Source organism: Phoenix dactylifera, chromosome 2, assembly GCF_009389715.1.
Source record: "Phoenix dactylifera cultivar Barhee BC4 chromosome 2, palm_55x_up_171113_PBpolish2nd_filt_p, whole genome shotgun sequence".
Taxonomy (NCBI): domain Eukaryota; kingdom Viridiplantae; phylum Streptophyta; class Magnoliopsida; order Arecales; family Arecaceae; genus Phoenix; species Phoenix dactylifera.
Genome location: NC_052393.1, coordinates 26,125,952 through 26,147,637, shown reverse-complemented (window position 1 = coordinate 26,147,637; position 21,686 = coordinate 26,125,952). Strand labels below are relative to the sequence as shown.

The window sequence follows — 21,686 nt, the reverse complement described above, 5'->3', positions numbered from 1 at the left end:
ATTGGAGCGTGCTATTTTACATGGTATCAGAGTAAGGCTAGTTTGGCATTGCTAGATGATGTACAACTTCGATTAGATTTGTTTGATTGCAATTTTCAGAGTAGAACTTGCTTCTTGTATAATTTTGAAGTTTGTCGTTTGGCATGGTTCTAAAGTTTTCAATAATTCATTGTGGCTGTGTGCAAGTATGAGGACTTTATTTTGTATTTTGATGGTAGGATCATGATGGTCAGTCTCACCAATATCAACATAGCTATTTGTGCCATCATTTGTCCACTTTCTAACTAGAACAACAATAGTTTTTATGCCGATGTGAGGACCCGTGTAGGAGACACTCCTACATATCCATTAAGGTTAACCACGGGCCAATCGTGGTGCTTATGATTAGATTTGAATGAAGTACATGAGAATTCCATGCGGACGTGTATTTAGTCCCACATCGGTTATTCGCTGGGTAGATTTTAGATATTTACATAGGATTAAGGAATCCAAATAATACTTTCTGCTTAGATATTTTGGATGAGATTCTAGATTGTTACAAATGGTATCAGAGCAAACACGGTTTATAGCCTATGTGAACCATATAACATTGTAACATAGTTTCATGGAGACTGACCTGGATACTTATATGGAACTAAAAAATTCATAAAAATATCTTTCGGGTAGCTTTTTTCGGTGAGGTCCTAAGTTATTACAAGTGATATCAGAGTGGACCCGACCCATAATATATGTGGATTAGGGAATATTGCCTCACAGATCTGAAAAAATACCTTCTGGCTAATCTTTTTAAATGAGATCCTAGGTAGCTTGTTACAAATAGTATTAGAGTGGACTCGGCCCGTAATCTATATGGAATAGGGAACACTATCCCATAGATCCATTGGAACTAACCACAGGCCGATCGTAGTGCTTGTGATTAGATTTGAATAAGTATGTGAGGACCTCATGCAGGCATGTGTTTAGTCAGACATCGGTCATTTGCTGGGTAGATCTTGGATACTTATATAGAATCAAGGATTCCAAATAATATCTTCCGACTAGCTATTTTGGATGAAGTTCTGGATTGTTACAGTTAAAATCCTAGATCAAATTATATTTGGTGCAAAATTTGTCGGATATCTTGGAAAAGTTAAAAATAATGTAGGTAGACACTCTAGATAATGTGGACGCAAGAAAAAAAAAAAGTGAATTTTGAAATCTTAGAAGGTAACATGGATTCACCGAGCTACTGTGGATAGATAAAATTATCTTTGTATTCATAATAAAAAGCCAAAGAGAGGGTCAAAATTTTTTACAGCTATTCACTAGCTCAAGATCAAGCCAGGTCATGAATTAAAACGTTCTTAAACAAAACTTGCATGAGAAGTGGATTTTAGCCCCAAACTCTCCCAGAGATGCAAACAAAGTGCAGGATGGGTTTGAAAATAAAAATTTAAAGCTGAGAAAACTTGATCAGTTAGAGGTTGGATCAAGTTCACAAAAAATTTTAGAATATCACAAGGTTGATCAAATCGAGAAACAACCAAGTTTAGAAGAAATTTGGAGCAAAAAGAGCCTAATCATATGGATATTATGTCAAGTCCCAAAAGAGATTGTGATTGGGCAGCTAGAAAATGTAGATGGGGCCTATCTATAAATTATTAGATACCACTTAACCGACCGAAAACGCGTCCGCCGATGCGTCCGATTTGAATCCAGGGAAAGGATACATCCCCTGACCCATACGTGGCTGCTCGGTTCGAGCCCCGCCACGTGGTCCACGTCCAGCGTCCCACCGGGCCAGCCTCACTCCGATACAAAAGGGAAGATGCCCGGGAATATTCCCCTTATCGAATCCCCTCTTTTCCTCCGTTCCCACTCCTCCTCCTATGCGTCCCCCACAGTTCGCCCAGATATCATCTAAGCCACCAGGTTTTCCGTATCGGTTCACTAAAAAACCCCGGTTGGCAACTCTTCGGGAATTTGCTCGGTACGAGATAAGAAGGGGTCTGGAGAGCGTCAAAAATCCCTCTCGTCCCCTTATATAACGCCACCTTCCCGTCCCCTCTTTCGCTCTCAGGTCTCACATCCCCAAACTCTCTTCTTTTGCCATTGTTGTCCTCGTTCTTCATTGGAGACTCCATCTTTTTCCCTTTTTTTTTTCTCGTTCTCTTTAGATCTAGAAATAGAATTGGCCATGATGAGCGCTCCCCTTGGTACTATTCATAATTCCACCATGATGACTCCGCTCACGGATCAAGAACAGCTCCTGGAGAATCTCCAGGTCTTCAAGATCCAGGGCCGTGACAAGCGCGGCCGCCGGATCCTCCGCATCGTCGGCAAGTTCTTTCCAGGTTTCAACTCCCGTCCTCGTTTCTTGATCGTATCTTCGATCGTTTTCATGGAACGTTTGGATCGGAAAATTGATGCATGATTTCTTGGTTGTTGGTGTGTTGCAGCGAGGGAGTTGAGCGGGGCGGTGGGAGAGGAGGCGTTGAAAGGGTATCTGGAGAGGAGGATATTTCCGGAGCTCGGGGGGAGGCCGTTCTGCGTGGTTTATGTCCATACTTACGTTCAGAGGTCGGATAATTTTCCGGGGGTGGCGGCTTTGCGGTCGGTGTACGAGGCGCTGCCGGCGGCGGTCAGGGAGGGGCTCCAGGCGGTGTACTTCGTGCACCCGGGCCTCCAGTCTCGCCTCTTCTTCGCCACCTTCGGCCGGTTCCTCTTCAGCGCCGGGTAAGCACAGCCCTTGTTTTCTCTCTCTCCCCCTCTCCCGGCGCACGTTAGTGTATCTCTACGAGGGATTTCTATCAGGAACCGTGCCTTCCGGCGCATCCTAGAGCGTCCGGCGATTCGAATGGTGCGTCGAGGAAACTTGTTCACCCCAACGGGCGGACGGACGCTGGGGCGCACGTTAGCCCGTTTGCGCGGAGGATTTCTAGCGTGAACCGGGGCCCTTCCACTTTCTTCACCCCCAAGGTGCACGTTAGACCATTGTACGGATGAATTCTAACGTGAGCGGGGAAGCGTGTGCCCTTGCCTCCCGGCGCACGCTATCATTCGATGAATTGAATACTATGCTGCATTAGTTGACTTTGTTGTCCGTATCATTCTTCTTCCCCGGCGCACATTAGTATATGCGCTACGATCCAATAAATCGAATTGGGAATTATATCACAAGAGGGCTTTATTGCCTTCTGGCGCATTTTAGCGCAGTCAGCGCACAACTTGATCAAGTAATTAAAATCACTATCAATTATCATGCATTAATTTCTTCTAAAACGGGCTTTTTGCAAACAGGTTGTACGGGAAGCTGCGGTACGTGAGCAGGCTGGAGTTCCTGTGGGAGCACATGAGGAAGGGCGAGATCGAGATCCCGGAATTCGTGCACGACCATGATGAGGAGCTGGAGCACCGTCCCTTGATGGACTACGGCCTGGAGAGCGATCATCATCGCCGCGCCTTCGATGCGCCCGCGATGGACTCGGCCGCCTCCATGTATTCGCTCCGCTGTATCTCCTGAAACCCCGTAACCACCCTACCGTGTTCCTCGTTCACTCCTATGGAATCAACATGTAGAGAGATTCTGGAGATGGTTACAGTTTTCTAGCTGTAATTTTGTGTAAATATTAAATACTAGTTTCAGCACTTATAAATATTATAATGCCATCTTTGAGCCGGTTGGTTGTTTCTGTTTTTCTGGATTTGGGGCATCCTGGTGGATAATTTTGGTGAGTGTCAGGGGAAAGAATGCGATCAGATAACCCCCAAAAAAGGGTACGGTGTCATGTGAATGATAAGGATTGGTGGTATTTGACGTGACAGGTGATATCTATCGTCCCAGATGGGCGTTGCGTGGCCACCGGCCACCCCCAATAATTTGCGGTTAATAAATTCGGGGAAGTGGCTTCCTCCGTTACTCCTAAGTAAAATAATAATAATAATAGTAGTAGATTAAAAAATCTATATTTATCTTGTAGATTTTTATCTAATATTTTAATATAAAATATTAATCAAATCTTTGATTTTAAATAAGATCTAAATGTCATATCAAAAAAGTTTCAAAAATAACTAAAATAATTTTACATAATATAAGAGCCATAAAATTTATTTTTTTTAACAGCTCACGGAGTGCTCGAAATAACTCTTTTTCTTCGGAGCTTGTATCTCTCAGACCTCCATGGATCCACCTAATTACAGTGGCCGAGTCTCCTTTTCTTCCAATAGTTTCAACTTTACAAAGAGTGTAATTGTGATAAACATAAACATTAAAAAGAATTTTACAATTTACTCAAAAATTAATATTTTTTTTTATGTTTATTTGTTTGACGAATGGTGAATGGATATCCGGAAAATTTGGGAGTCAGGTGTATCAAACTAAAGCAATTTCATACTTGATATACGTGGATGATCTTTTGGACGATATGACATTTTGCTGTGTCAGCAAATACTAGGCAAAAGCTTTGTACGTTCCAATAATTGTTGAATGAAACGCTTATCTTTAGAGAACTAGTAACCATTCAAAACATAAATTGCTACAAAAATTCTGCCAACATTGATAGCACTCAAGCAGCCAAAGCTATAGAATCGCGTAATCATTAACAATTGTGAGGAGAGAATAAGATATTAGTTAATGAAAAGCAACTTTAAGATCAGAAGGAAAAAACTCGATAAAGTTACATCTTTCACCAAAAAATGCGACACAAGCATCTCTTGCTCAATTTTTCATGGAAGAACAACTGTTTGCATGAAAAATCAGGAATGAACCAGACGTATCAAGATCAAAGTAAAGCATCTCACAGAAATTGCTCTATTTATGTTATGAACATCAAATTTCATCAAGATCTCATATCAGGAGGCACTGCCTCTATTATTGCGAGAATTTGTTGATCTGAAAAGCAGATAATTCTTTTTTCAATATCTTAAGACATTTTAGTAGGTTAAACAGAATGATAATCTCGATTTCCTAATAATTGCTAATTTCCAAGTGAGGTCAAGTAAGTAACAGGTGCGAGCAACAGAGTTACTCTGAAAAGAGAACTATAAGGACTCTCTAATGCACAAAGCTCAATTATATATAAGCATGGATGACTTAAAAATGGCAACAGGAAATGGTCCATAGCAAGCAGGACAAAAAAAAGGTAACAAGAAGTTTCCTCTTCAATGTGATAACCTTTTCCTAAAGTTTTCCTCTTGCTTGCTCTCAAGAATTGACTTCTCACGGGCGTGATCTGGGGAGTTATTTCCGGAGGTCCCTTGTGTGGTGCAAACGCTGAGACAGTCGCGCACCCTTTCATCAAATGCCCATTTGCAAGAGGTGCTTGGTCATCATTGAAGTCACATCTTAAGCTAAAAGGTTGGATGGCAAATCTACAGAACCTTTGGCCCTTGTGGCGTCATAGAAAGATCGAATCTTCCACAAGAAGAGCCCGGGATCAACTTGTTATCGCGCTATGTTGACATCATGATTGGCGAAACCGTTCCAAACCGGACAATTCTGCCCGTTCCAAGCTACCACAGTTCGACAGGGGAACCGGCTGCAGCCAACGTCCACTACCTCTCCTTCTCCCTCCCTCCTCCGCTCTCTCTTCCTTTCTTTTCTCCTTCTCTAGCTCTGGCAGCGTGCTCTCTCTTGGTATAGGCCTGGCACGACCCGTACTGAGTCGTTCCACTGCAGAACTAGTACAGTTTCTAATACCGTTTCTTCCGATCTTAGTCAACATTTAATTGGAAAGAATAGATAGAATCTTGCTTGGATAAAAATCCTCTGCCAATGCAGTCCGCTATAAAAGCGTCGACAATGCTTGATTTTCTTGATATGTACCTTTGCTCCCCTACTTATCAGTTAGGGCATAAGGTTCTATCCATGTACACCGCCATTTTCTAAATAATGGGTACAAGTAACTATAGATGCACCAGTCTTGTTTTGCGTCTGGCAAAGTATAATCTGATAAGCAGATTGCTGCAATCATAGAAAGCCAGCTCACTTGGTTATATCATTAGATTTTTGCATCTTTTTATGATATGAGGAACCACAAGCAGATAGTTTTCCTTGGTTTCTCGCAAAAAAAAGATGTTGGTGTTCTTCAAAACAATGAGATGATGAGGAATTAATTACGACAATTTTCATCATCTAGTTAATAATATATTTACTATGTTAATGAAATTCTCAAAAATATTAGGTGAAGGGTTTGCGTTCTTGATATTAATCTAACTTGGCAATTTCAAAATAAACAAAAAAAATAGATTCATGGTGGAGTTTCAATATCTAGTATATTAGACAAACAGGATAGCAAAAAATCATACTAAATTATCAGAGACAACTCCATGAAAAGATCTTAGGAACCACGCTACCACTTTTATTACTTATTCAAAAACAGGCATCAGAGGAGCAAGCCCTCTTATTATAGATCTATCTTTACAAAGGAGAACCATTCACACAAAGATAGCTGTAAATATATTCCCTGCTAATAATGAAGTGCTTTGTTTTATCACTTACTGATGAAGCTTGCTAAATATTTTGGCTGTCAAAAGAACAGGAACAGAACAGTTAAAGCAAATAAAGCAAGAGGATAGACTAATTTTCTAGGTAACTCAGTATACCAGATATGCTAAATATCTGAACCGGCCAAAAAAAAAAATTTAATACATGGTGGGAAAGATAAGCATCCATGACTATAACAAAGTCCCCAGATGCATGCTTCAGCCCATGACAGTAAGAAGCTCCTGAGCAGTACAACAAATGGGGTACTAAATTCTGTAGTTCTTTGTAAAACAGAAGATTTACATGCTTACCTAAGCCAAGTTTTTTCAATCTTGCTCTTAAAAGCTGGCATTTTTGCAGCATTTGGGGAAATGGAATTGGTTAGAACAGGAATCCAAATTAAAACCAGCCAAAACTTTAAACCAAATCATACCTTAGATTTAAATCTTATTAAGGGCTTGTTTGGGTAATCCAGTAGGATTGGGCTTGTTTGGGTAATATATTAATTTAAAAATATTTATTAACTCATCCAAATATATTTCAATATTCGAAATGGCCTATATGGACAACCTTTATGTAAGTGGACCATAAATATCCAACAAAAGGACTGAACAAAAAAAGTGTCATTATTTAAATTATTTATTTAAAAATATTGTTGGAAATTTGATAATATTTTCATATAAGATTAGCTACAATCAAACATAATAATATTTTTCTAATACTATTTTATAGAGTAAATTTTTTACCAATCATTTTCTCCTGCAATCATTTTTCTAAATGAATGATTGCCAAGAATCATTGAATGATCTGGTAATCTGACTTACCCCAACCAAAAGATCCATAGAGCAAAGATAGTCACTATAAATAGTTCTCCAGTAGCTCTCAACTCTAGTATCTCAATTCTAGCTCCAGTATACAATACTCCCCATCATAATCTTAAATCAAGAAACTAGCAACACCAGTATTAGCTCTAAGAGAGCCATCAAAATTGACTTTCGGTAAGCCATGGAGAGGGGCCACGCAATGTATCTATGATGATAAGGTGGATGGGGAGCTACTACTAGAGTTGCAGGTGGCCCAATGCCATGAAGAACTGAAACAAGGAACCTTGGGGCTTCAATAAACTCAGATTCCAATCTAAATGACTGGTGTGGAACAAACCTGGGATTAGAGATAGCCTGCTAAAAAATACGGCCATTCCTATGTTGCCAAAGTAACCGTCCACCATAAGCTAAAATAGTTTGCTGCATAAGTGAAGTCCTGGTCATTCTGGACGATAGGATAGGAAAGAAGAATATGATCAATATTCTCCAAAGATAAATTCAATATCTTCCATCTCATCTTCAATTATTTTAAGATAAATTTCAATGAGAAACCCACAGCAAAAAGACTTGCCTATCAAGTTTACCATTTGGTTGCACCATGATGATTCTATGTGGCAATGATCCTAATTAGTCATATTCCTCAAATCACCACTCAACCTAGTGATAGGATACTTGTCCTTGAAGTCGAGTCTCTAAGATTATTCTAAAATAGTGATCTTGGGATAAATTTAGAGATTAAAAATACCCCTAAATCTTGAGGTGATCATTCCAAGATCAAAAGTAATATGAAGGGAGGCGACGAGATTACCATTTGGTTGCACCATGGTGACCTATGTAGCAATGATCCTAAATTAGCCACACTCCTCAAATCACCACTCAACCTAGTGATAGGATATTTGTCCTTGAAGCCGAGTTTCTAAGATTATCCTAAAATAGTGATCCCGAGATGAATTTAAATATAAAAATATCCCTAAGTCTAGCAGAATAACTTAGTATATCAATATATATTATATCATATTGATATTATATATATATATATATATTATATTTATAATATATATAAAATTATAATATATCATTTATTATATTATTGTTATATTAATTATAATAAAAATATATTATTGTACTTTATATTTATATAATGAAATTATTTAATATATTATTTCTATTTGTCTTATTTTTTAATCAAAATAAATATTAATATAAAAAAAACAAGACATTATAATTATGAACAAAAAAATATTAATTTTATAATAACAATTAATACATCTTTATATCAATAATAGTATATTTTATATGATTACTAAATATATTTTTATTCAATAAATTTTTATAGAATATCAATAGATTACTCATAAATATCTAAAAAATTTTAATTACTAAAATATAGTACATCAAAAATAGTGATCTCTAGAATCATCTGGCATTTCACATTTGGGTGACTAAACATCACCTATTATTATTATTATTCGGATTCCCTGTCCTCCATTCTCAACCGTCGGCAGAACAACAAGAAGAACGAAAAAAACATTTAAAAAAGCAAGCAAAAAAGAACGAACGTAAGTCCTACCAATAAAGAGATCTGAAAGCAAAAAAAGCAGCGGAAGGGGCGAAGAGAGGGACGTCAAAATTCTCACGCTTTCCTTGCCAAGATCCTCCAATACCCTTTTGACATTCCATTTCCGAGGTCCTCTACGCGCTCTGGAGCTCCTCCCCTTTTCGTTTCCAACGGCGAGAGAGACGGGTACGGCGATCATGGCATAGATTCGATTCGACCTTGCGGTCGTTTTCTGTCCCAAGTGACGAACGAGGAGGAATGAACGGAATCGGCGTAGTTTGCTGCCGTGGGGCCACCGGAATTCCGAAAGTCTCTTTTCAACCCGCTATAAATTTCCCCAGGAGGCGAAGGAGGTCGTCCCATCGATCCATTCATCAGCCACGGCTTTGATTTCTTTGCCTTTGCGGTTCTAAATTGCTCGGTTTGCTTCCTTCTCTTCCATTCTCTTCCATCTTTGTCCTTTGGGAGCATAAAGTTTGTATTTTTAGCAATTTAAGATCACTAATAACACAACCTTCGTCGTGCCGTCGCATAACTTGAGCTTCTTCTGCTGTTCCACAATTCATTATTCAGACTCTAAACTGGTAGTGATCATAATGGTAGCATTCCCTATGTTTTGGGAATGTGTGTTTGGGTGCTTTTATGAGACTTACTAGACTCGCCTATTTCTTTCCGCACTTGTGGAAATATGTCAGGGAATATGCAAAAACTTTTGCTTTGCAAAGATAGGCATTTTGTAGAGCAATTGATTAATCCCTATTTTTTGAGAGACTGCTAGCTAATTGATTGGAGAAATGCAAACAGTGAATACAACATAAAGACTGTATCGTTCGATCATTTTATATATCTGTTCGAAGTTTTAAGTATGTTGCTAGAACAAAGCATGCTTTCCTGTGCTGATGTTTGAGCATTTTATGTACCTGTTAAAGCATCTTTTACTTTCATTTGAACTGGTGAATTTTGAAGACTTTCAATTTGTTCTTCAATATTTTTCTCTGATATTGTTTTATTTTTGATGTTGAACTCAATATATGGGATTTTTACAAAATGCAGGGGTCATAGTCCTGCATCTTCTTTATCCATCTAACGTCAAATCTTTATTCAACTGGACTGGTGACCAGAGATGGGTTTCAAAAGTGTATGTAGTAATTTCTGCTGTTCTTCTCTTGCTTATTTCCCTTACTTTTCAGTTTGCGGTCCCAATTATTGGCAGTCTACAGAGTCATGTCCTACATATTTTATTTTCAATTTTCATTTGCTTCGAAATGCAGGTTTCAGATGACAAATTGAAGAGAACAGAGTCATTTAGTGGTAAATATGTTTCCTCTAATATTCTGTAACACTTTGAGTGCTAGACTATTTTATTTTAATTATCATTGATGCTGGAGGCCTTTATATTTAGAATCTGTTTCAAGTTCATGCACAGTGAGAGTAAGGATATATTCTGTTTGACTGACCCAGTATACATGAAATGTACATTAGAGTTAACTCACCCTCAGAAAATTCATGATCTGTGCACAAGAATCTCATTTAAAGAAGGCATGAAAAAGATAAGCATCAGGTATAGAATCGTAAATAGACCTTAAATGCATTGGAGATGATGCACAGTAAATTCCCCCCACCTGGCCACCCCTCCTCCCTCTTATCATTCGTACCTTTTTCAATTAATGAGTATGGCTGGCATAGTCATTAAATTGGTGCACCTTACAAGTCATTTTCTTCTTTGTCACACAAAGTCCCAAATGCCAATTCTTTTTGCAATTGCTTTGCATGCCTGTGCATGTGCATGTGCATGGGTGTATGTGTACATTGTGCTTGCATGTTTTTGTGCGCACGCATAGACATGCTAGCAGCTTTTGAACCAGAATAATTAGAATTGGCATGACCTTCTTGTGAAGGTCTTTAATGAGGTTATGATAAAACTGGATGTGCTGTGTCTTCAAACATAAAGAAATTGAAGCAACATGTATTATCAATCACATTTTTTCCAAATTTGTTAGCTTAGATATATGGAGATCAATGGTTATCACTAAAACATATCGAAGTTGCATAACTTCACGACAAGCTTAGGGCATCGCCATCATATCCATCTCCTGGGCAAGGCTGTCAAGTAGTTTCTTGCTTTGTAGTCTTTTTTTCAAATGAATGCTTGTAATTAACAATAAATATATAGTTTCCTCTAATAGATCCTCTAGTAACATCATATTTGATTGACTTGATCAGAGTCTGTCCAAAGGTTTCAAGCTTCAATTCTGCAGTAGAGCATGAGTAGGTTCTATGTAATCATTTGTTAGATACATATCATAGTCTGAATGTTTGGAAACACATGATTCGTCATGTGCGAATATAAGCATATTTGAAATTAAATGGTGGCACTGATATTATTGTATAAGGTGTGGATTGTAGTGCAAATATCAGCCACTTTGATCTTTGGTTGTATTTCAAAGAGGGGGTCAAACCTATGTCTTGCTAATAACTGCTTGTTGATTGAGTCAATCAGAAATTGTTTTGGGCCTCACTTTCTGGTGGAACCTCATGTTCTGGCCTGCATAAAAAATTAAATAACTTCCGACACTTGCTCTATCTGATATAGGAAGGTTCTCTATTCAACTTTGTTTTGGATTTTGCTGATGAAGTATTTCTGACTACCAATTGCTTCATCACTTGCCATGAAATATATATTTCCTCAGCAGCATGAAAAAACCCTTTATGAAAGAACGCACATGCACATCTGCACTTCATAATTCATATGGTTGAACGGTTTGATTATAAGATTTTAATATATGTTGCTTAAACGAGATTTTAAGTGCTTAAGATTCGGCTTTTTCAGATTAAGTGACGCTGCATAGTTATTCTAAAGAGATGATTGCCTTAGAATGATGCATTTCTACGTTCCTTTCATCTGATCATGTCCTGTTTCTGAGTATACTAACTTATTCAACTGTTGTTTTTTTATTCAATATCGCAGATGGAGTGATACAAAAAGGAAGAGAAATTCTTTTTCAGGTTATTAACTGGAATTATCTTTTTTAATATCAGATCTCAATTAATACATTGATTTAATGAGATGCATAATATATCAAGCCAAGTGATTCATGTTCATCAATTGGCATCCTAAATTTATTTGAAAATTATGAAAAATCTAGTTCCTGGTGTCAGGAATTAAATAATGTGAAAATGAAAGGTTTCTTCTTATACAATTCTTTATTCCACGAGAAAGAATCTCCCTCAAAGGAGAGTTCCAATAGAATATACTAGTTCTTATATGTATTATTATCAGTATTTTCATATGTGTTGCAGCCTAGTGAGGTTGTTAATGGACAGAAATTTTCTCGCTGATGGTACTAATACAATTTTTAGTAGGAGAAATATGAATACTTGCTTAAAGTTTAGTTAGAGCGATAGGTAGGGCCTGAAACTGTTTCTGAGTCAGAGTAAAATCTTGAGAATGGTTTATCTACATAGAATTATTTTATATGGTTAAAAAGTTAAATGACATTGAAGAAGCTTGTTGGAGTCTGAATCTGCTAAGGTTTTCTTCCCATGGGAAAGGAGGCAGCTCTATGCCATCCTTTCAGTTTTCTTAGAAGAAAAGAGGATTAAGTAATCTAAAACTTTGTCCCCTCCTCATGCTGTTATGGCTTAACATGGGCAGACATTAGACTTGCAAGCTGTGAAATCTAGATTCTGTCTGGGAACAGAGGGTTTTCTGCCTCCACTGTGCAAACCTGTAGGCATCAACCCGCTTTCATTTTTTCCCCCTTAGTTCAGCTTCATTTAGGAGCTATCTTTTTGGCACTACACCTCCTATTTTCTTTGGATGAAAATGCTTAGTTAGATACTGTCCTACCAAAGCTCTGTGATGAGAGAAGAGTTGTGGTTCACTTCAAAGAAAAGATATAAGGGAACATTCTATGCATGATATCCAAATTTGAATTTCTTTGTAAATTTGTTGAGAGATACTGGGAAATAGAAGAGGATTTTCAAATTTATTGATAACATAGGCTTTTCTTCATCATTTTTTGAGGAGAAGATGATGCTCATACATGATATGTCAAGAAGTTTTGGGTTCTATGTGGGTCATATTCTTGTTGTTAGACAATAGCATAAGGCACAGAGCTAAAAACACACCTCAAATCTATTCTTAGTGGGACTCGTTTCTCACTCTGGGTTTCATTGCCTGCCTAAAGAGGCCATTGAAAAGGATCGATAGCATATTGCAAAACCCGCTTCATTGTGAGAAGCAAACAGCTTACAATGAGGCATCAGGTAAGACACCTTTACATGATTGAGTTTGGTCAAGGTGCACGTGGAGGGTGGTTTACCTGATCCTATTCAAATGCGTTTTGGAAATCATAGAGCAGAGACCATCTTGTTAGAATATGAGTGGAAACTGATAGTTTGTCTCAACTGCAAGATCACATTTATGGTCTTTCTTTAGGCTTTGTCTAAGGCTTCATAGTAGGAATCTTTTAACAAAGGTAACGTACCTGCTTCATAATCTTTCTAGAAACTAGAATCCTCTCCCATTTTTGAGCACTTCCTTCCTTTTTAAAGTGCTCTTTTTAAAAAATATTTGCTTCCCTACACCCACACCCTACATTGGCACCTGCTTTTGCACCCACTCTCGATTTTGCAACTTCCTCTAAGGTATAGGTCAGGAAAGTCTTTGCGTCTATATATGGACGATGGTAATAAGATGGAAAGTGATCAACTGAACATGAAGGTTGAAAGGAATTTGAATTTGAGCAATGATAAGAAGATTTTATGATGGACAAACAAATCTAAATCAGTGAAAGGACAAGAAATCCAAAATAATCTATCATGTATGCCGGAACTCACTAAAGAGAGGAGATGAAGGAGGCCTTATTGAGGCATAGTGTAGAAAGGAGATGAAGGTGTTTTTTGATGAACCGGGAAGGAAATAATGCAACATCAATAGAATAGAGCTAGTCTTGGTGCATTTGAGTATTAGTGGGAGCTAATATAGAACTTCTATCATGGTTCTTGCACCATTTTGAGTTGGAGGGGAGGGCATAATGGCCCATCTCAAATTTGTCAGAACAATAACTCTATTGTTGGTATGCTAGTGTTGCAAATAGTGATTACTGACTTATTTGCCTATTTCAAATAGAAAGAGGTTGCTCCCATACCAAATAATAGTATGAAGGTGGATTTATGCGCTTCAATTATGGCTAAAAAAGATGCTTAGTTCTATTCTGTTTTATAGCAACTTTAGTTACTAATGGCATATATTTTTAATTCTAGTGACAATATCATGGTAAACTATAATGAGAAGGTTGAGTTAAGCACATCTATGATCTATTACAAGTGTACTACAATGGAATGACAAATCTTCCTTGATAGCTCTACATGGCTATCATGAAGAGTTTGGAAAATTGATTTTATCTTTAATACGACTCTTGAGGTGGAAGAGTTGGAATATTGCATTTATGCAATCAATCTTACAACCACCCAAGATCTACCTAAAAAAGCCACCCCAGAAGGTATTATTTAGGTTTCTTGTCCTTGTATAAATATCCAAGATCTACTCGATGCATTACTAATATGGGACAAACACTCACCCGCATGGGTCCTCACTCACTCCCCACGTTTCTCTCACATCCTTGCTAGGCCAAGAGTCCAAATCCATTCAAACTTCATCATAAATACCAAGATTAGCCTGTGGTCAGCCCCAAATGGGTTATACTGCAGTATCTCCTAGTCCACATAGGCCATGTGCCTGGTATGCTCTAGATTTGCAATGATGTAAGACCTCATCCAAAAGGGCTAGCAAAAAGGTGTTATTTGGATCCTTTGGCTCTGTATAAATATCCATGATTTATTCAGTGCATAACTAATGTGGGACTAAACACACACTAGCATGGGCCCTCACATTTTGTTTGGTGGATGGTAGCCCAAATGCCCCAAAAAAGTTTGCTTAAAGTTGTCCATAATCATCACATGTAACATAACATACAAGCTATGTTGATATATGTTGCACGCAAACACACACTGGCTATATGTGGTCTTATATGTGCACATCTTACAATATAGAAAATAATACATATGGAATAATATAGATATAATTGAAAATTGTAAGGCATCTTTAACTGTAAGTCTAGCGACAATGTGATAAGAATACTAAAACAAAGGGCTTAACGGTGTAGTTTCATTAAAAAATGGAGATTAACCGGCTGTGAAAAACATCTCAGGCAATTTGCAGCTCTTGTTGCCTATAACTTGAGCAAATGATGGAACATCTTCAGGGACTACAATGCGCGTATACACTCAAAATAGGCCCAACTCTTCATATCACAATGTCAGACCAATTATAATACATTTATATGCACAATACAAATGCATAATCCTAAAGTTTTCCTCTATGTCATTACCAAAAATCTGGAAATCATGGAGATAATAAGTATTGGAAGAAAAGTGGGACATCTATCAGCATAAGATTGTGCCATGGCTGTTTAGTATGCATCAGTGTGACACATCAATGCTTTTACTAATTAGCAAAAAAAGCTGTCATCAATTGCAGAAGTGCAGTGGAGGAAAATAAGTAGGTGACTGCTTGATGAGTGAATGACGGATTGTAACTTAAAAATACATATCAAATTGTAATATATAAATTCATTAACTATATGTGCAGATTGTTTTTTAAAGAATACTAGCCAAAAATTGTATGTGTAGATTGATGTGGGTGGATTTTTTACTACTAGTTCATCTGAAATTATGTTCTTTTGAATAAAATATTCAGAAGCCGAAACAAGATTAAAGCAAGAATACATAATCAGCTGGTGGATAAAACCTTATTTTAGTATCCTTGACGTGGTAAAACTTTATAACAGGCTGTTTTATAAGCATGATAACTATTTATGTCTAAGATACATTACTGAAAAGCAGGCTTTCAATTGGGAATCTCATAAGTATGGTTGGTGGAAGAATTTGGAAAAGAAGGTTGCAGATCTTGCTAAATGTGGGTTTACATCAGCATGGCTGCCACCAGTAACCCATTCATTCTCTCCAGAAGGTCAGCAAAACTGCAGCTGTTGATCTCTATTTTTTTAAGTAGTGCTTAAAAGAGAAATGTTTCTCTTCTTTATTTGCAGGATACCTACCGCAGAACCTCTATTCTCTTGATTCTTCTTATGGTTCTCACCTGGAATTGAAAGCTTTACTTCAAAAAATGGATCAAAACAAAGTCAGGGCAATGGCTGACATAGTTATCAATCATCGAGTTGGGACTACTCGAGGACATGGGGGAGCATACAATCGGTATGATGGAATTCCGCTGCCATGGAATGAACATGCTGTAACATCATGTTCTGGTGGACTGGTAATGCTACTTATTGAAATAATATTCTTGTTAACTTTTCAAACAAATTAATCTATTAATTAGTTTGCGTGGTTAAGCTATTGCTGCATTGACACGTCATGCTTACATTGCACTTTTGGAGCTAAGGATGTAGAGGTTCTTGAAGTTGCATTTCTCTTCTTATATCTATGTTATACATCCAGGGTAGCCGAAGCACTGGTGATAACTTTCATGGAGTTCCGAACATAGATCATACCCAAGCATTTGTACGGAAAGACATAATTGGATGGCTAAAATGGCTTCGCCAAAGTATTGGTTTTCAAGATTTCCGTTTTGATTTTGCAAAAGGGTAAATGAATGCCGCATGCAAATTAGCATTTCTAATATCGTGCTTGCTAATGTTTCTTAAAATTAATGTTTACAGAATGTTGTCTAATTTTCAGCTATGCCCCTAAGTTTGTAAAAGAATATGTTGAGGAGTCCAAGCCAATATTCTCTGTGGGGGAATATTGGGATACCTGCAACTACTGTCCTCCTGATTATCGCTTGGACTACAACCAAGGTATTAATCATGTAATAAATATATATTCATGTACAGTAATATGTAGTTATCTTCTTGCATAATTGGACAAGTTCACTGTATTGCATTGTGATGGATTCTTCTATGATATAGTATATTTTATGTGCACTTACCTAAAGTTCTGGATTTAATATAGGGAACATAACAAAATAAAAAATGGATCTGGTGCTGCATTGACTATTTACATAATATGTACTTGTATGTTCTGTTTTTTATTAATTTATTTGCAAACAGAGACTTGATTACTTCAATAACTGCAGAATTCTGAGCTGAAAGAAGAAAAACAAGACATCTTTTGAACTAATATAATCAACAAATTAAGGGGCCCTCATGAACATGACAAATTATAATTCTATAATTTTTCTTGTTCCTAACAGGGCAAACAATATCAGCCTCAATGACTACAGCCAATACTGGCAGCAATTGCCTTCAGGAATAGATGGACTTGAGAAAATCTGGCAATTGCTGGCATTAGCCTTAGTGAATTAATGGGCTTGGTGATGAATAGTTCGAAGATAACTTTGAGTGGTAAAGTTGTAGGAAGGTATCCATGGTTAACAACCTGTTGATGATCAACATGCTTATAAACATGATTTTTAGTGTTGGTCTTTGCTGTACCATGTTAGTACTGGCACCCAACATGGGGTTGGCATGGAACCTATAAAGTCTTTTTGTGGACTATAAAAAAAACTAAAAGGTATTTTTAGTTAAAAACCCACTATAGCAATTTTCCATTTTTAAAGCTTTTTAAGTTCTTTCTCCTTTAAATTAGGAAAAAAAGTTCCGGTGACATTTAAATGTTAGCATTTCATGAGATTTTAGGGACTTGAGTCTTCTTTTATGCTATTTCTTATGTGAAAGAACGTGGAACCTTCTTTTTCCTAGAGTAAGGTTTCTTGCTGATTACATTAAAAAAATTACGCACTATGAGAAACTTTCATTGGCAATAACAAGTATTTTTCCTCTGACAAGAAAGTATTGTTTGAGGGACCTAAGTTCATCTCAAACTATAACATGGAGTCAGGCTTTATAGCATCATCACTAAAAATAGTTTGTCGAGTGGGGTGGTAGATTTACGATGCTGCACAATGTTAAATTGTGCTATTTGCACACTGACTTTCAGCTACTAGAATCACTGTGAGTATGTATTCAAATTAGATATGTATCAGGCACTGAGATACTTATCAAATTTTTTGGTCATCCAGTTGACTCCTCTGTGTTTGTTGTCATGCTGGAAAAAAAGGGGGATTTCACCTGGTTTTACCTGCTATTCGATTTGAACCAATAGCTCTCGCTATATGAAATTGATACTCTAATTGGAGCTTTCAGAAATTAGTAGAGAGTTGGATTCCTTCAAGAATGAGTTCGATCCACTATAATAATGTTAAAAGTAAACCTTTTGTTTGTTTTAGAGATTGGGATTGGTCAAGAATGTTCCTAGAACAACTTTACAAAATTTTGAAATATCAAAAAGTTGCGAAATCATGTGAATTAGTTGCAGTTTTAATTGAAAAGATAAATTAGGTGGTGATAGATCTTGGAAGAGACTTTAGTATGTTTATTTATTCTTTCAGTGTGTCTAGTTTTGAGAATTCCATGACATCCTGTGAGGAAATATATAATTGTTTAGCAATAATCTCCTATTAATCTCATGATTGAACCTTTATAAACACTAAGGAAAGTTTATGCAAAATTAATTGTAAAATCTTTCTATTCAAGTTGTACTTACTATTTTCTTGGGAAAATATGACTGGATCTAAGGACATGCCTCAAGTTATATGCAATTGGCTTACAGATCATATAGTGAATGGATCATACCACCTGATCAAATTAATGAACGTAGCTGAGGCTCATAATGTCATGTATTCACCATATTCTAGATCCTTAGTGCCTTAGTAAGTTTAAACTTTGAACCATGGAATGCCGTACCGGCCGGTACGGGCCGGTATGTACCGGTCCGGTCCTAAACCGGTACCGGAACGACAAAAAAACCAGTATTTTCCGGTTTTTTATCCGAACCGGCCGGTACGGGCCCGAACCGGCCGGTACGGGCCCGAACCGGCCAGTTCGCACCGGTACGATTTTTTTTTTTAGAACCACAGCACGGCGCTGTGGTTTTTGAAACCACCGTGTACCGGCCGGTACGGACCGGACCGGCCGGCCACTGGTACGCCGACCGGTACCGGTACGGCGGACCTTGCTTTGAACCAATTAAAATTCTGGAGAAATATACAAGTTGGAATCTAAATGAGTCTGATCAGTCACTGGAGTTGTTCAGGTCAAAATCTTGTGTTAAACCTTGAAATATCACTGATTATATGACCATGAATTTATCCACCACAAAACATCAAATTCCAATTAGATATCGACTTTTGACAGTGTACATGTTGTAATAATTAAAGTGTTATTCATTTTATATTATATAGCATCTGCATGGATATTCAGTTTCATTTAAGGAATAACTTTTATGCATTATCTTGTGAATTGTTTAGATAGTCATAGACAAAGAATCATTAATTGGATTGATTACACCGGAGGGCGTTGTGCTGCCTTTGATTTCACAACAAAGGGTATCCTTCAGGTATGACAATGAATTGATTGTCTTCTTTTTCATAGGAATGGAACTCTACTTTGTTCCAACAGCAAGCACTATTGACCTGCTAAAACTTATCAGATGGACTATATTTTCCATACAGGAAGCAGTTAAGGGAGAGCTATGGCGTTTGCATGATCCTCAGGGGAAGGCGCCTGGTGTGATGGGGTGGTGGCCTTCAAGATCAGTTACATTCATTGAAAACCATGACACAGGATCAACTCAGGTATATCTCTCTTTTTGATTATTGGCATCCTGATAAGCCATCAGATCATATTAAAAGTTGCTATAATGTGTGAAAGATGTTTGTTGATGCAATTGCAACTTCTGGTTTAAATCGAAACATCTACTTACTGGAGGATTTACTTTTTCCAGGGTCATTGGCCTTTCCCAGTTGATCACGTTATGGAGGTATTGCATAAAGTTTCTCCCACCTATCTCTAATATTATAAAAAGCAAACTCTCAGTGGATGTCCAACTTACTGGACCCTTCTTGTTTATGGTAATTTTGGAAAAAATATCTTTACTAGACGTGCCAACTATGGTTTAGCTCTCTTATCTCTTAAGAAAGAGATAAGAGTAGTTTAGCAACCAAAAGTTGGAGTATTGTATTGATAAATATAGCTATTTGTAATTTGCTAGTAAAGGAATATATTACTGATGCACATAAAATTTGGATAGAAAATATTTTGATTTGGGAATTCTCCATGTGTGTTAGAAAAAGTGTTGACATTGAGACCTAAGCTAATATGCATATCAGCACCAAATCTGAAAAAAAAAACTAACACTGGAAAAAAAATTATCAAATGAAATGTAGATTAATAAAGAATAGAAAATGGATTTATAGGAACTTAAAAATTGATCTTCCGATCTAATTTGACATAACCCTTGTTCTTGTAGGTAGAGCTTAGAAAACATTCAGCTTCTAACTCTCAATTATCCTTGGATCTAATTTGCAGAACACAATAAATGAACATATCTAGATGAAATCGAAGAAGAACAAAGAGATTTGAAAAAAAGAAAAACACAATATGCACAGATTTATGTGGTTTGGTCATAGGCTGACATCCACAGGCGAGGATGGAGCCAAGATTTCACTATAATCAAAATGGAGTAGAAGAATAGAACCGCCTCAACAAAACCCTAACCTCAGGACACCCCATCTCTCATGCTTTTTTAAAAGAAAACAAAAGAAGATTTATATCAAAATCGGATTGGGTCCGTACCTCGGGGGGCTTCGCCCCTCGCACCCCTGGAAGAGGTCTATAGTGGAAGCTGAGGGCTTGGGTTGACAGGATTTCTCACCAAGAAATATTACAAATAATCAATCTCCTTATAACTAGTATTTCTCACCAAGAAGTTAAGTAAATTAATTCTCTATAGATTCTATCCAGTTCTCTCCACAATTGAATGAATATTTAATCTCTTTGAAAGTTCTTTTGATTTTTCTTCCCTAATCCCAGTTTGCCAACTTGCTTTTCAGGGATATGCATACATCCTCACACATCCTGGGATACCAAGCGTTTTTTATGATCACTTCTATGATTGGGGTGACTCCATTCACAACCAAATTGCGAAACTGGTACTCTTAACTATACCCTATGGAATATTTATGATCAACCATGAATCCTTTCTAAGTTTTTAAATTACATGCAGACGAACATCCGGAGACAACAAGATATCCACAGCCGATCGACAATCAAAATTCTGGAGGTCCGGTCAGATCTCTACTCTGCTATCATTGACAATAAAGTGTGCATGAAGATTGGGGATGGGTCATGGTGTCCAAGTGGCAAGGAGTGGAAACTAGCGACCAGTGGCCATAGATATGCAGTGTGGCATAAGTAGAATTCTGCATTGGAGAAAATAAGCTTGTACCTGCAGAATTAATACTGATGCTTGTAGAACATTATTACTATATGGGATTGAGAAATAATATCATCTTTTTATATTTAGGTCAAATTTCTCTTTTGGCATAACTGTGTTGCATTACATTCCTGAAATATGTTCACAGATGTGGTCATTTCAAAGGTCATAATTATATGAACGTTTGGCAACTGCTAAGTTTTGAGCTTGCTCCTTCTAGAGTTAGTGTGCGCCCTCCTAAGGGAAGTATGTAATGAACTTCCTTGAAGACGCAAGATTTTTGGCTGAAAAACTGCAAGAACTCCTGCAGCTTCCAATTTAAAATTTTACGTTGACAAATGAGAGCTTCTGTTTGATCTAGAAATGTGTCATCTAGTAGAATGACTGATATATTGACCATTACCAGACCTGATACCACTCATGTAACTGGTATTGTTAGCCAACTTATAATAGTTGTCGTGCTCCTCATCTTAAAGCAATG

General features: G+C 37.3%; 2 protein-coding genes across 4 annotated transcripts; both read left to right on the top strand.

The window, feature by feature from the left end:
- The first annotated feature begins 2,045 nt into the window (after window positions 1–2,045).
- On the top strand, window positions 2,046–3,671 carry LOC103708693 (protein GDAP2 homolog). The gene is made up of 3 exons (XM_008793745.4): window positions 2,046–2,333; window positions 2,439–2,715; window positions 3,280–3,671. The coding sequence occupies exons 1-3, from the start codon at window positions 2,177–2,179 to the stop codon at window positions 3,500–3,502; spliced, it is 657 nt and encodes a 218-aa protein (XP_008791967.2). The 5' UTR covers window positions 2,046–2,176; the 3' UTR covers window positions 3,503–3,671.
- Window positions 3,672–8,822: 5,151 nt separating this feature from the next.
- Window positions 8,823–21,301, top strand: LOC120109939 (probable alpha-amylase 2). 3 transcript variants are annotated; one of them, XM_039123774.1, is made up of 13 exons: window positions 8,823–9,266; window positions 9,899–9,983; window positions 10,117–10,156; window positions 11,814–11,851; window positions 15,755–15,881; window positions 15,961–16,187; window positions 16,370–16,515; window positions 16,610–16,728; window positions 19,239–19,327; window positions 19,443–19,565; window positions 19,715–19,750; window positions 20,803–20,921; window positions 20,996–21,301. In XM_039123774.1, coding segments are annotated over exons 2-13 (1,080 nt in total). In that variant the 5' UTR covers window positions 8,823–9,266; window positions 9,899–9,968; the 3' UTR covers window positions 20,997–21,301. The 3 variants fall into 3 exon arrangements, with proteins under 3 accessions (XP_038979702.1, XP_038979701.1, XP_038979700.1); XM_039123773.1 differs by having other exon boundaries at window positions 8,828–9,198; window positions 20,823–20,921; XM_039123772.1 differs by having other exon boundaries at window positions 8,829–9,266; window positions 20,823–20,921.
- Window positions 21,302–21,686: the final 385 nt, after the last annotated feature.

What these genes read in the sequence shown, in the direction of transcription:
- LOC103708693 (XM_008793745.4), top strand. Translation starts at nt 2,177, where the DNA reads ATGATGAGCGCTCCCCTTGGTACTATTCATAATTCCACCATGATGACT. An exon ending in CGTCGGCAAGTTCTTTCCAG is followed by an intron (nt 2,334 to 2,438) that starts GTTTCAACTCCC and finishes GGTGTGTTGCAG; the next exon opens with CGAGGGAGTTGAGCGGGGCG. An exon ending in CGGTTCCTCTTCAGCGCCGG is followed by an intron (nt 2,716 to 3,279) that starts GTAAGCACAGCC and finishes TTTTGCAAACAG; the next exon opens with GTTGTACGGGAAGCTGCGGT.
- LOC120109939 (XM_039123773.1), top strand. An exon ending in GAGAACAGAGTCATTTAGTG is followed by an intron (nt 10,157 to 11,813) that starts GTAAATATGTTT and finishes TCAATATCGCAG; the next exon opens with ATGGAGTGATACAAAAAGGA. An exon ending in ATGACACAGGATCAACTCAG is followed by an intron (nt 19,566 to 19,714) that starts GTATATCTCTCT and finishes TACTTTTTCCAG; the next exon opens with GGTCATTGGCCTTTCCCAGT.